At 46.5% G+C, this 13737-nt stretch overlaps 1 protein-coding gene across 1 annotated transcript in view; it reads right to left on the bottom strand.

Annotated features, from left to right (window-relative positions):
- Nucleotides 1-13737, bottom strand: part of NCOR2 (nuclear receptor corepressor 2) — a 207759-nt gene that overhangs the window by 26950 nt on the left and 167072 nt on the right. The window contains 6 exon segments of the mRNA XM_032229003.1: nucleotides 1469-1714; nucleotides 3219-3446; nucleotides 4771-5131; nucleotides 9473-9753; nucleotides 10846-10932; nucleotides 12282-12431. Of these exon segments, the coding sequence (XP_032084894.1) occupies nucleotides 1469-1714; nucleotides 3219-3446; nucleotides 4771-5131; nucleotides 9473-9753; nucleotides 10846-10932; nucleotides 12282-12431 (1353 nt within the window).

Below are 13737 nucleotides of genomic sequence, written 5' to 3'. Positions count from 1 at the left end.
TTAGGTTGGGGCTCCACTAGCAGTGAGGCTGTTCTGTCCCAAGGACTGGCCCATAGATTTCCACTGCTCTCCTCTCCTCTGCCTTCTGTGCATCAGGCACTGGACCCAGCTGTTCCTCCTCTTCCTCATCAGCCACCTCCAGACCTGGGGGCTGTTGACTCTCCATCTGAGGACTGACGGAGGGCCCAGGCTCTGCCCCCACCCATCTCTAACAGCTCCATTCCCTCTTCCCCCTTGGAACTCTCAGGTTGCCCTGATGCTGACCCTGACTCCCACGCCTCCTCCACCTCCTCCGATTTGGCTGCTGGACGCCACAACACTAGCATTATCTTCCACAGCAGTGTTCCCCAATCTTCATTGCTTTGTGGACTAGCAGGAGGGAGAAGGGATGGTTCCAATTGAATGGAGGGGTAAGGGGTGAGCCTGCCACTTCCGTGGCCTGGTTCCAAACGGGCTTGGGGACCCCTGCACTACAGCCAGCAGCGCCTCTCTGCTTGATGTCTGTTCCTGTTAACGGCACAACCCGGAGCAAACACAACTGATGGAAATCAGTCTTCTAAACCAATATGTCTTCTTTAACCATTCTAAACCATTATGTCTTCTAAACCACCTGTCAGGCCTGCAGTAATATTCCTTTTAGGATCTTTGGCCTGCCACTCTCTCTATTATTTTACTATGCTGTTTCATTAGTGGGGGAATAGGGAGGGGGAATAGTAAGGAGTAAAATGTGTTGTTGTCAAAATAAAACATTATTTTCTAGAAGCCCAAGATCATCCTTCGTCTCCGCACCTCTGCATCTGACCGGAACTGGATGGGTGGAAATGCCAGGGTGGCAGAGGAAGATTGGACCAGGTGATGGATTTGTGGGTGTGGGGCAAGATTGTGAACTTTCCACCGGGTGGAAAACCCAGGAAGCTTTCAGATTCAGGTTTCCACAGATGTGCCAAAATATCTCTCTTAATAAATTGGAAGATTGAGGAAAGTTCTGCCTTGAACTCTGATTTAATTTTGGATGTTATTTGGAATGCTGACATGCTGTTTCTATAGTGGGGAAATGGGAGGGGGGATAGTATGGAGTAGAATGTTATGTAGCCACAATACAATTCCTTTCTAGAGAGCCAAGGTCATCCTTTGTCTCTGCACCTGACCGGAACTGGATGAGTGGAACTGCCAACATGGCAGTGGGAGATTGGACCACGTGATGGACTTGTGGGTGTGGGGCAGGATCTTGAACTTTCAACTGGGTGGAAAACCCAGGAAGCTTTCAGATTCAGGTTTCCACAGTTTGTACCAACATCTCTCTCTTATTAAATTGGAACTTTGAGGAAAGCTATGCCGTGAACTCTGATTTAATTCTGGATGATATTTGGAATGCTGACACCACCATCTCATGGGCGTTTGTGCAAACAAGTCCCCAACATGGCTTCCCCTCCCTCCTGGGCCCGCTGGTGCCCCACGGATTCCAGACCTGCTGCGTAGTTGAGAGCCAGGGAAGGTTCTCGTGGAGACAAGCCACGAAGCAGATCGACTCTCTGAGCCATGGTGGTAGCCGTAGCGGCGTTGTGGTGCATCTGCTGTGAGGTGATATAGTCGTTGATGATGGTCTGTCTGTTCTCCATGGCGGCGGTGTCCGGGTAACCACGGATGAGGTAGGGTGGGTAGAGGTGGGGGTACGTAGGGCCAGGAGCAAGGTGCCTTGGCAAGTAATAGGCAGCTGTTGAGTGAAGCAGAGATGATGAACACATTCCAGATTTTAGAACATTTACATCCAATTTGTAGAAGGTCTCAACGCCTGTCTTCTACACCTTTCCATAAAGCTTCACTTAAGGTCTTCCAAATCCTTTCCCCACTCTTTCCCAGGGCCAATCCTTAGATCAGGGCAAGGGTGGGATTGAAAAATTTTAGCAACCTGTCCTGTGCCCAGTGGGTGGCGTGGTGTCTACTCAGTCTCCTGCACCATGGGGGAGAGGGGCATTTTCACCCTCCTCAGGCTCCAGAGGCTCAAGCCTCTGAGAGGGCGAAAATAGACTCCCCCAGGCTCCAGAGGCCCTCTGGAGGCCAGAAACATTTCCAGTCTTCCGGGAGGCCCATTTTTCGCCTTCCCAGAGCCTCCGTGCAGGCCCTGCACTTATCTGGCATCCAAAATGGGCCATGTGGAGACTCCTGGGATGAGTGGAGCAGGGTGGACGGCCAGTCCTTTCAACCACCAACTGTAAAATTAGCATCCAGTTCACTGGAATTGATCGGAACTGGCTGAATCCCACCCCTGGATCAGGGATGTTAAAGTCAAGGCCTGCGGGTGGCATCCAGCCTGCGGGGTGCTCAGATCTGGCTCTGGAAAGGACTGGCCCACGATGCCTCTGCTAGAGACAATGGAGCTCTGTTTTGGCTGGCAGAGGGCTATCAAAAGAAACCAAAAGCAAAACAAAAGGAGAAATGTTTCCCCTTTTGCATTTGAGCATGCAAGAAGGGACAAAAAAGGAGAAAGAGGAAGGGCAAAGAAAAAGAAGGGAAGATGGGAAGAGACTAAGGAAGGGGAAAAAAAGGAAAGGGGGAAGAAGAAGAACGGAGAATGAAGAGGGAAGGAAAAGGAAGTAAGGAAAGAAGGAAGGAGAGAAAAGAGGAAGGAAGGGAAGGAGGGAGGGAAGGAAGGAAGGAAGGAAGGAAGGGAAATAGCAATGCCCTTTGACTGATATACCACTTCACAGTGCTTTACAGCTCTCTCTAAACGGTTTACAGAGTCAGCCTCTTGCCCCCAACAATCTGGCTCCTCATTTTAGTGACCTTGGAAAAGGAAGGCTGAGTCAATCTTGAACCTGGTGAGATTCGATCTGCCAAATTGAGGGTCTGAGGGAAGTCCTGCCTTAGCACTTGGCCACCACAGGTGGCCCCAACACGATTGACGTTGCCACCCCCACCCCCCAGAAGTCTGGCCACCCCCACCCCCCAGAAGTCAAATACAACCCTGATGCAGCCCTCAATGAAATCGAGTTTGACACCCCTGCCCTAGATCTAAGTGCAACCATACCATGTTGGAGAACCCACTGCCCAGGTTGTTACTAAACTCTCCATGCACCTCCAAGATCTGCTAACTTTTTGATTTAACCCAAGTCCCGTACAGGGATCCGTATTCTTAAAAACCGGTCCAATCTGCACTGGGACTTAGCTACACAATGCCCCACAAAGGGGATAGGTTTATGGACTTTTCGTTCTCCTACCTGCTTCCAAGGGAATTCCTCGGGGAATGGCAGCGGGGTCAAAGGTCAGAGGAATGTGGCCTCTGTATAGATCCATGCCACTTGTCCCACGGAGCAGATGCTCATAGGGAGTCATTGGGTGATGGTGTTCTGGGAGTGGGGTGTGAGGAGATTTGGAGCTGGTGATGTCCCTGGAGGTGGTAGTGACCTTTCGGTCTTGTGACACGGGTTTTCCAGCAGTGATGCTCCCTGTGGAAGAAGAGGACAGCATCAAAGGAAGAAGATATCTGTAGCTCAGGGTTGAATTGTGAGGTCCTTAGTATTCTCAGAGCACTGATGAGGTTCCCTAGTTGGGTCATGAAACATCTGCAAGAAATGACCTGGATGACTGAGAAACTCTACAGATAAACCTCCAAGTGGCCTCAAGGACCCTCTAAAAGTTTGCAAATGACCAGCTGCCCACAAGGAATATAAATCCTTCCATTCCCCACCATCCAGTCAGAGCTGAAGAAGCTTCTTGGATGAGAAGAGAAACGTCTACAAAAGGAAAAAGAAGAAAGTCCAGTTGCCTCCTGAAAAAGCACCTTTAGGACAACTATGACCTGGAGGATGGAGAATCTCTACAGACATCTGCAAGAAAACAAACGACCTCCGAAAGAACCAAGGACCCCTTAAATGAATTAGACCTTCACATCTTTGAAGAAGCAGCCAACCAATAGGCATTAGAAACAAGCCTACAATTCCTGAAGATGGTCATGCTGTGCTTGAAACATGACCAAATACATCATCAAGGCCTTTCCACAGAACTCATGTCTTTCCATCTCTTTCAATAGAAAGTTGGGCTGAAACACTTTTGAGTTCTACAACCAGGTAGCATGGAACTCTTCTGACTGAGGCTTACCAAGAGCAGGAAGCAAACTCCTGGTCCCAACAAAAACCCCTTTTATTAATTGGCTGAGAATTCTGCTCCTTCACATCCAGCAAAGTCTTTCAAGGGAGGATTTACAGTCACAGACTTTATCTTGCCAAGCCGAGATCTGCAAAACTTGGCAAGGAGTCTCGAAGAGTCACGAATCCATTAAGCAAACTAATTGTCTCCTGCAAACTCCACTCCCCTTTTATTTCCTCTGGGAGGGGCCGTTCACAGTCCACCTGTGGCTGGCCACAACAGGAGCTACTACATAATAAGCAAGATGGCTGACCTTCAAGTTGCCAAACAAACGAAAAACGATGAGGAGCAAGGAATTATTCCTGCTTCCCCCCCAACATGACCGGGTAGTGTACCGGGGGAAACCAGCGCACTGACCCGCAGCCAAGCAGCAGACAACAAATCCATAATCGCAAAACAAAAAAATGACAACAATAAACTATAATAAAGCAATACCAAATTTAGTAAGAAATTAAATCCTGAATAATATCGCAAGAGCTAAATTATTTACGTCTCTTAAAGGCTGGACTGAATTAAAAAAACCTGCACTCTTCCGGCCAGAGGAGGCGTGGCTAAGGCTCTTTAAACTCAGTCTCAAGGCAAATGGACAAAGCAGTGCACAGGAGAATATGCAAGATGGCTGACCTTCCAGTTGTCTGGGCGCTGCCTCTCTTGTGGAGACGGGGGACCCTCGATGCAGGTGACCTCCATAAGCTGCCCCATGGGCCGTCTGGTGGTCCTCATATGCCAGGGGGCTATGGCGAGGCTTCCCTGACTCAGGCATAATCATGGGGGCTCCCCTCGTGATGGAACCCCCCGAGTTCGTCACTGAGCTGGGCCTGGTTTTCAAACTGTCCTCGTAAGCTCTTTCCAGCGTCCTTGAGTCCTGCATGGCCTCCATAGGGAGCATGGGATGAAAATTCCTGCCCGGGCTGCCAATAATAGACCGGACATCGTGCTTTTTGGTATTTGTGGATGTGTTTGTGTCGTATTTCAGTGGAGTACCCTGGAAGCGAGAGACAAAAAAAGGAATGACCATTAAGCTGGCAGATGAAGCACAGAACAGAATAGAATTCTTTATTGGCCAAGTGTGATTGGACACACAAGGAATTTGTCTTTGGTGCTCCGTGTACATAAGGAGAATAAAATACATTCATCAAGAATCAAAAAATACAACACTTAGTAATAGTCAAGGTTACTAATAAGCTGTCAGATCACACTAGGAAACAAATAAAAGCAATATAAATTGAAAGATACAAGCAACATGCTTATAGTTATAAGTGGGGAGAGATAGGTACTAGGAAGGAAGAGAAGAATAATAGTAATACAGCCTTAGTGAATAGTTTGACGGTGATGAGGGAATTATTTGTTTAGCAGAGTGATGGCATTCGGGGAAAAACCGTCCTTGTGTCTAGTTGTTTTGGTGTGCAGTGCCATATAGCGTCGTTTTGAGGGTAGGAGTTGAAACAATTTATGTCCAGGATGTGAGGGGTCTGTAGCTATTTTCACAGCCCTCTTTTTGTACAGGTCCTCAATGGAAGGAAGGTTGGTAGCCATTGTTTTTTCTGCAGTTCTGATTCTCCTCTGAAGTCTCTGTCTGTCTTGATGGGTTGCAGAGCCAAACCAGACAGTTATGGAGGTGCAGATGACGGTCTCAATGATTCCTCTGTAGAACAGAATCAGCAGGATCATGACCATGCTAGGTCAAGATGCCACATTTCATGGACTGGTTTATTTTAATTCCCACTCTATCCATTTGATCGGCTGGAAGACCATCAAAGAAGAACTTCTTTTGGACAGAAGAGCCCAGAAACTTCCAGCTTCTGAGAGGTTCTCCCCACCAAGGAGAACTCCTATTTTGGAGCGTCTTCTGGGTTCAAGCCCACCTAAGAAAGCTCAGCTTTAATTTGGCCTAGGATTTAAGCCAAAAGCCTTGGTTTGGAATGAATGGACTGGACAGACCCTCAAACCAGGCCTTCAAAGATGTCTTCAAACCACCGCTGTGCTTGGTTGTGAGGTCCCATCCATTGACAAAGCACAATTCTCATCTCTTCTGCTCCCACAACAAGCTAAACCCAACCTGACCAGACTCAACAAGCAATCCCAAAGCCCCACACACACCAACAGTCAAACTCTAGCTAGGATTCTAAGTTAGGGTTTGTGCAAACCATGGGTTGCAATCTAGAAGTGGAAGGCAGGCGGACCCAACTGCTTGAAGTTTAGGCATTAAAAGTGCAACCCATATTTATCTTACTGTTAAAGAGAAAATAAAAATGCAGATGGATACTGTGTTCCAGTATTTATTTTCTTTTTGAGGAAACCAAGGTAAGCTTAGAAGAAAGCTGAAGAGATTTTCAAAGGGGGGTGGGAAATAGCTTTATCTCTAGATAATTCAATTTAGATAAGCTGAGCTCTGTTAGATACTCTGCACAGAATACAGAATAACAGAGTTGGAAGGGACCTTGGAGATCTTCTAGTCCAACCCCCTACTCAGGCACGAAGCCCTATACCCTATCAGACAAATGGTTGTCTCTTCTTAAAAACTTTCAGAGTTGGAGCATTCACAACTTCTGCAGGCAAATCCTTCCACTAGTTAATTATTCTTAATCGGAATAGAGTTAGAAGGGACCTTGGAGGTCTTCTAGACAAGCAGGAGACACTACACCATTCCAGACAAATGGATGTCTAGTCTCTCCTTAAAACCTCCAGTTATGGAACACCCAAAACTTCTGGAAGCAAGTTGTTCAACTGATTAATTGTTCTAACTGTCAGGAAATTTCTCTTTAGTTCTAAATTGCTTCTCTCCTCCACTGGTTTCCACCCATTGCTTCTTCTCATGCCTGCAGGTGCTTTGGAGAACAGCTTGACTCCCTCTTCTTCGTAGCAACCCCTGAGATATTGGAATACTGCTATCATGTCTCCCCTAATCCTTCTCTTCATTAAACTCGACACACCCAGTTCCTGCAACCGTTCTTCATATATTTGAGCCTCCATCCCTTCTAACCATCTTTGTTGCTCTTCTCTCCTCATATAGACATTTCTGCATTATCTAATATAGAATCCGAAATCAAGCTGCTACATGAATCCAACCATCTGTTACTCACCACCACCACCAAAGCCTGGGAATCACCCCATCCTGTTGCTATGGAAACAAAAAAAAACCTCCCCAAATTTTACCAGCGTACAAGAATGGACCTGGTCCAAGCATTGTTTTGAAAATCTGGAAGTAGGAGAACATTTGCTTGCAAACAGACCCAGCACTTCAAGGCCGAAGCTGCTCAGGAGAGGCCTGTATTCAAATCCATCAAAGGCGATATATCACATCTGGCAGTTTTGGAACAGGCTGGTGCCCTGTTTAGTGCTGAGCCAAGCCATAATTCTTGCCCCATGCAAACTAACCGTGGCAGGTCTCCAAGGAATGGTTAGAAACCATCTGTTTACTCTCCTTGAATGCAGTTTGTGGTTAAATCGCCTTTGGGTCAAGCTGGGGTTAATTGAAACGGGGAATGTGCCCCATCAATTGTGCTGGGCAATCGGGGCACCAGCTCACCAACAAATGGCCTGTTTGTCGTTGTTGTTTTGAATCCCAAAGGGGCTTTTTCAGGAGGCAACTGGACTTTCTTGTATTTTTCTTTGAAGAGGTTTCACTTCTCATCCAAGAAGCTTCTCCAGCTCTGACAGGATAGTGGGGAATGAATGATCTTCTAAAGGTAAAGGTTCCCCTCGCACATATGTGTAGTAGTTCCGCACTTCAGGGGGTGTTGCTCATCTCCATTTCAAAGCCAAAGAGCCAGCGCTGTCCGAAGACGTCTCCGTGGTCATGTGGCTGGCATGACTCAACGGCAAAGGCGCACGGAACGCTGTTACTATCCCAACATGGGTGGTTCCTATTTTTCTACTTGCATTTTTACGTGCTTTCTAATTGCTAGGTTGGCAGAAGCTGGAATAAGTAACAGGAGCTCACTCCGTTACGCAGCGGTAGGGATTTGAACCGCCGAACTGTCAACCTTTCTGATCAGTGTCTTAGCCACCGAGTCCCTCAGAATGATCTTCAAAAAGGATGCAAAGGACCAGCTGTCTGCAAGGAATATAAATCCTTCCATTGCCCGCCATCCAGTCAGAGCTGAAGAAGCTTCTTGGATGAGAAGAAAAACAAGAAAGTGCAGTTGTCTCTTGAAAAAAGCATCTTTGGGACAGCCATGACCTGGATGACTGAGAATCTCTACATTTCTTGTTGTTGTTGTAATTAAAAGAAAGGAGAACACTTATCGACACATTTTTGATTAGCTTAAAGCACCCTGACACCTAACAATATGGCCTCTCTTTTTATCCATGCAATTCTTTTATTTCAAATACGAATAGTCCTCGACTTAAGACCATAATCTGGACAAGAATTTACATTGCTAAGCAAGGTGGATGTTCAATCAGTCATGCCAAATTTTACAAGCTTCCCACACACACACACACGCACACACAGTTGCTAAGTGAATTATAGCAGTTGTTAAGCGAATCATAAACTCATTAAGCAACTTCAGCTTTCCTCATTGATTTGTTGGTCGGAAGCAAGTTGCAAATGGTGATCACGTTATCCTGGGAGGCTGCCACAAGTGCTAACTGCCCGGCCCTGAATTTTATGTTACTGCAAAGGTTGTAAGTTGGGGACCAGTTGCAAGCCACTTTTTTCAATGCTGAGTAACTTTGAATAGTCACTAAACGATGGTTCTAAGTCAAAGGACCACCTGTTCTGACCGAGGCTTCCCAAGAGCATGAAGCAAACTCCTGGTCCCGACAAAAACCCCTTTTATTAATTGACTGTGAATTCTGCTCATTCACATCCAGCAAAGTCTTTCAAGGGAGGATTTACGGTCACAGACCTTCTCTGGCTTGGAGAACTGCCAGGCTGATATCTGCAGAACTTGGCCAGGAGTCTTGGAGAGTCATGAACCAATGAAGCAAACTAATTGTCTCCTGCAAACTTCACTCCCTTTTCACTCCTCTTTTATTTCCTCTGGGAGGGGCCATTCACTCTCCACCTGTGGCCTTACTTCCAAGTCAACCACTGTTCTTTAGCTCTTCCCTTCGTCTGGCAATTCTGCACATGTGTAAATTGGAAACAGGCTCCAGCTGTTCTGCCCCACTGATGTCCGAAGGCAGCTGACAACTGTCAGACAGCCCTGGCCCCCTCTCTGCCTCCGACACAGAGCCCTCACCAGAGCCTTCTCCAGACTCCAAGACTGGCCCATGTTTCCCAACCTCCCCACTCTCCGAATTCTGCCACACCAACACCTATATGCTCATCTAGGACTGTAACAAAAATTGGATTTATTTCAAGCCCTGTGTAATCTACCTGGGTAATCGATCCTTCCTTAATGGGCCGGGCCATCAGAGAGAGATCGGGTGTGCGTCGAAGATCCTCCTTCGGAATTTCATGAATCGACCGCCCGGCTTCCTTCACTGTGGTGACCAGCCCTTCGTGGACTGCTTTCACTTTCATCGGAGTAAGGGACTCGTGGCTCCTGACTTTGTAAGCTTCTGTTAAATCCCTTGGTGGTGTGTTCTCCCTCTTGAGTTGCTTGGCTTCTCTTCGGGGGTAGTCCTCTGGCGATTCCACATAGGACCTAGGAATTCCTAAAGGAAAAACACACAGAATGGGCCTGTTGAATCTTCTCCTTTCCTTTAGGGTCAGGGGCCTCCAAATTTGGCAGCTTTTAAGATATGGGGACTTCAACTCTCAGAATTCCCCAGCCAGAGTAAAAAAAAAAAACCACATTACCTTAGACCAAGGATGTCCAACCTTGGCAGCTTCAAGACTTGTGGACTTCAATTCCCAGAGTTCCCCAGCCATAACTAGAACTAGTCTCCTGGTGATTGGCCATCCAGCCTGCTTTCATGCCTAAGGCGGGACTAAAACTTATGCTAGCTGGGGAACTCTGGGAATTAAAGCGTCAGGGTTCCAAATAGCATCCAAAATTAAATCAGAGTCTGAGGCAAAGTATTCCTCAAAGTTCCAATTTATTAAGAGAGCCATGTTGGACATCTGGGAAAACCTGAATCTGAAAGCTTCCTCGTTTTCCCCACCCAGTTGAAAGTTCAAGATCTTGTCCCCACACCCACAAGTCCATCACATGGTCCAATTACCCACTGCCATGCTGGTAGTTCCACCCATCAAATTCTGGTCAGGTGCAGAGACAAAGGATGACCTTGGCTTTCTAGAACGAATTTTGTTATGGCTACATATCATCCAACTCCGTACAACCCCCCATCCCACTTTCCCAAAATGCATAGTAGAGCAATAGAAAGTGTGGCATGCCAAAGATCCAAGAGAAAAGATGGCTGCAGACCTGACATAAAGTCCACAAGTCTTAAAGTTGCTATGTTTGGAATCCCCTGTTCTAGATAAGCAAAGTGGGACATCCTTCCACCTTGTTTCTTCCTTGACTTAACAGAATCGACCACCGCTAAGCTTGGGTAGACAATGGTCCCATGAGGAGTGACAACTCGAGGCAAGGCTGAGCCGTGTGGCAAAGCAAATGCAACGTATATAGGGTGGGAGTGGGCAGGACAAGTGTGAGGGAGTGGCGGGTGGGCAGCCAGAGGTCATATTTACCGGTTCGGCGAACCAGGTAAAATTTCCGTTACCGGTTCGTCTGAACTGATCCAAACCAGCTGAAACCACCTATGAATAGACAGAAAGCTCTCCTACCTTCCTTGTGTGATTACCTTGCGTGATGGAGCCTCGGATGTGATGTGGTTCCTTTAGGTTGAGCGGACTGTGCCTCTCGGGAGGGATGGCTCGGCCCATTAAACCTAAAATGATGCCCCCCACACACACAAACCAAGAAAATAAAAGTTAAAACAATGACATTTCCAAGCATGTAAATCTTTCTTTCACCAAGATGGAAGTTCTGAATACCCTGAAAAGCAGACCAAAGAAAAAGATGAAAGGATCTGTTATTTTATTTTTCACACTGCCGCAAGATCTCCAAATTCCACCCTCCCAAATAACTTTGGATATTTTGCAACATCTTTTAAAAAATCTCCTTCTAGTTAAGAAGAGATGACAGAAGACAGGAGTGAGTTTGTTTCAACTAGAAAAAAAAATTTCCCAGCAAAATTTCTACCTTCTTCCGGTTTCTACCCAGTAGAGGCAATGATTTGAGAAATAATTAAATATTTTTATCAATACAGCTAGTCCTCAAAACCATTCGCTTAGTGACCATTTGACCCTACAACACCACTGAAAACAATGACTTATTGCCAGTTTTCATATTTACGACCGTTGCAGCATCCCATCATCATAAGATCAAAATTTGGGCATTTGGCCTGTATTTATGACCATGAGGTTGCATGCCTCAGGGTCATGTAATGATGGGCAAACTTCCCAACTGGCTTCTGACAAGCAAAGTGGATGGGGAAGTAACATCTGCTTAACGACTGTATGGTTCACTTAACAATTGTAGTGATTTGGTTAACAACTATGGCAAAAAAGTTTTTGTGCCTGTTGGTGGCTGGCCCCTCCAGCAGCCGAATCAGAGAAGGAGGCGGCGGCGTGGGAGACAGGGTCAGCATCAGGGCAACCTAAGAGCTCTGAAAGGGAGGAGGGAATGGAGCTGTCGGGGAGAGAGAGAGACAGAGGTGGAGCCTGGGCCGTCTGTCAGTCCTCAGATGGAGAGTCAAAAGCCCCCAGGTCTGGGGGTGGGTGATGAGGAAGAGGAGGAACAGCTGGGTCCACTGCCTGAAATGCAGATGCGCAGAAGGCAGAGGAGAGGAGAGCAGTGGAGATCTATGGGCTGATCCTTGGGACGAAAGAGCCACTGCTGTTACAGAAGCCCCATCCTAGCTCTGGGGATAAAAGGCAGGGGGTGGGAGATGAATAGATGTGGCAGACAACTATTCATCTCCCTGCAGGAGAGACTTATTAGCCTGTGTTGAGAGAGAAACTTTTTGCCGGGGCTGCTGGGATTCCTAAAAAAGAAATCATTGATTTAACTACAGAGGGTTTGTCGTGTTTTGGGACATAACAAAAGTAATAATATGGGGTGCAACTCACTTAACAAGAGCCTTGCTTAGCAGTGGAAGTTTTGGGCTTGGTGTATAGTGGATGTAAGTCAAGAACTACATGCATGATTGCTTCCAAGTTGCTTATCAAACCCCACCTTCTATATTAGCAGAGGAAAGTTCACGTCCAGATAGCAGCCTGGCCGTCCTCCCTTCCATCATGTCGTACGTTCTCTTAGTGCCGGTCATCTCCTGCATCGCTGCGGTGCTCCTGCTGTTCTCTTTAGGGACCTGGTTAGCAACCCCACCTGGAAGAGGAGAAGACAAGGGAGATAAGGAGAGTTGTGGAACTCCTTGCATGGAAGGCGTCCTGCCCCACTAAACGAGCGACACCAAGGAATGGTTAAACAGAGTGGTGAACACAAGCTGTCCATGGACCACAACTCTTCACAGAAGGCATCTTACTAAAGGACTGACACCAAGGACTGTTTTTAGCAAAACGGATGGTGAACACATCTGTCCGTGGATCACAACTCTTCGCAGAAGGCGTCCTGCCCCACTAAACAAGCGACACCAAGGACTGTTTCCATTACAACGGAGCAGTGAACACAAGCTGTCCATGGATCACAACTCTTGCATGGAAGGTGTCCATTAGTCCTGCGCACTAAACTAAACAGAGCAACGAACACAAGTTGTCCATGGACCACAACCCACACGTTGTGCCTTGAATCCTGAACCTGCTACAAACTCAGTTCCTCAGACACTTCGATTGGCGACTCTTGTGAAAGCTAGACACAAAGAACTTTGCAAGAAAAAATTGTCTTTTTTTTTTTTTTGCAAGCCTCGTCCGTCGATGGAGATTCTCAGTCCTCCAGGTCATGGTTGTCCCAAAAGTGCTTTTTTCAAGAGCCAACCTGGACTTCCTTTATTATTCCTTGAAGACGTTTCACTTCTCATCCAAGAAGCTTCAGGCAAGGGTAGATCTTCTCACAGCTGCAGAGTCAGCTATCGGGAGCAATAAACTGGCAGGCCAGAGGCAGAACAATGAAGGAGAAAGGCACCTTCCTCCAGTGCCCAAACGCCCCCTTCCATCCTCACAATCCGTCAAACTCGAGACATTTATCTGAAATGGCATATGGTTTCCTGCCTAAGCAGGGGGTTGGACTAGAAGCCCTCCAAGGTCCCTTCCAACTCTGTTTTCTATTTTATTCCTATTCTTTCCTATTCTGTTTTGTTCTGTTCCGTGTTGTGCTATGCTGTTCTATTCTATTTCCTATTCTATTCTAAGTCTATTCTATGCTATTCTATTCTTTCCTATTCTATGCTATACTATTCTATGCAGTTATATGCTATTCTATTCTATGCTATGCTATGTTATGCTATTCTTTCCTATCTATTCTATGCTATATTATTCTATGCTGTTCTATTCTATTTCCTATTCTATTCTATTTTATATTCTATTTTCCATTCTATTCTATGCTATTCTTTCCTATGTTATGCTATACTATTATTCTATTCTATTGTATTCTATGCTATGCTGTTCCTTATCCTATCCTATCTCTCTATTCTCTGTCCTATCCTATCCTATTCCTCTTCCAAAGGAGAACAGTGACA

This window comes from Thamnophis elegans, chromosome 13 (assembly GCF_009769535.1).
Source record: "Thamnophis elegans isolate rThaEle1 chromosome 13, rThaEle1.pri, whole genome shotgun sequence".
NCBI lineage: Eukaryota > Metazoa > Chordata > Lepidosauria > Squamata > Colubridae > Thamnophis > Thamnophis elegans.
Note: the sequence above shows the minus strand (reverse complement) of the source record. Positions and strands in the feature narration are given on the sequence as shown.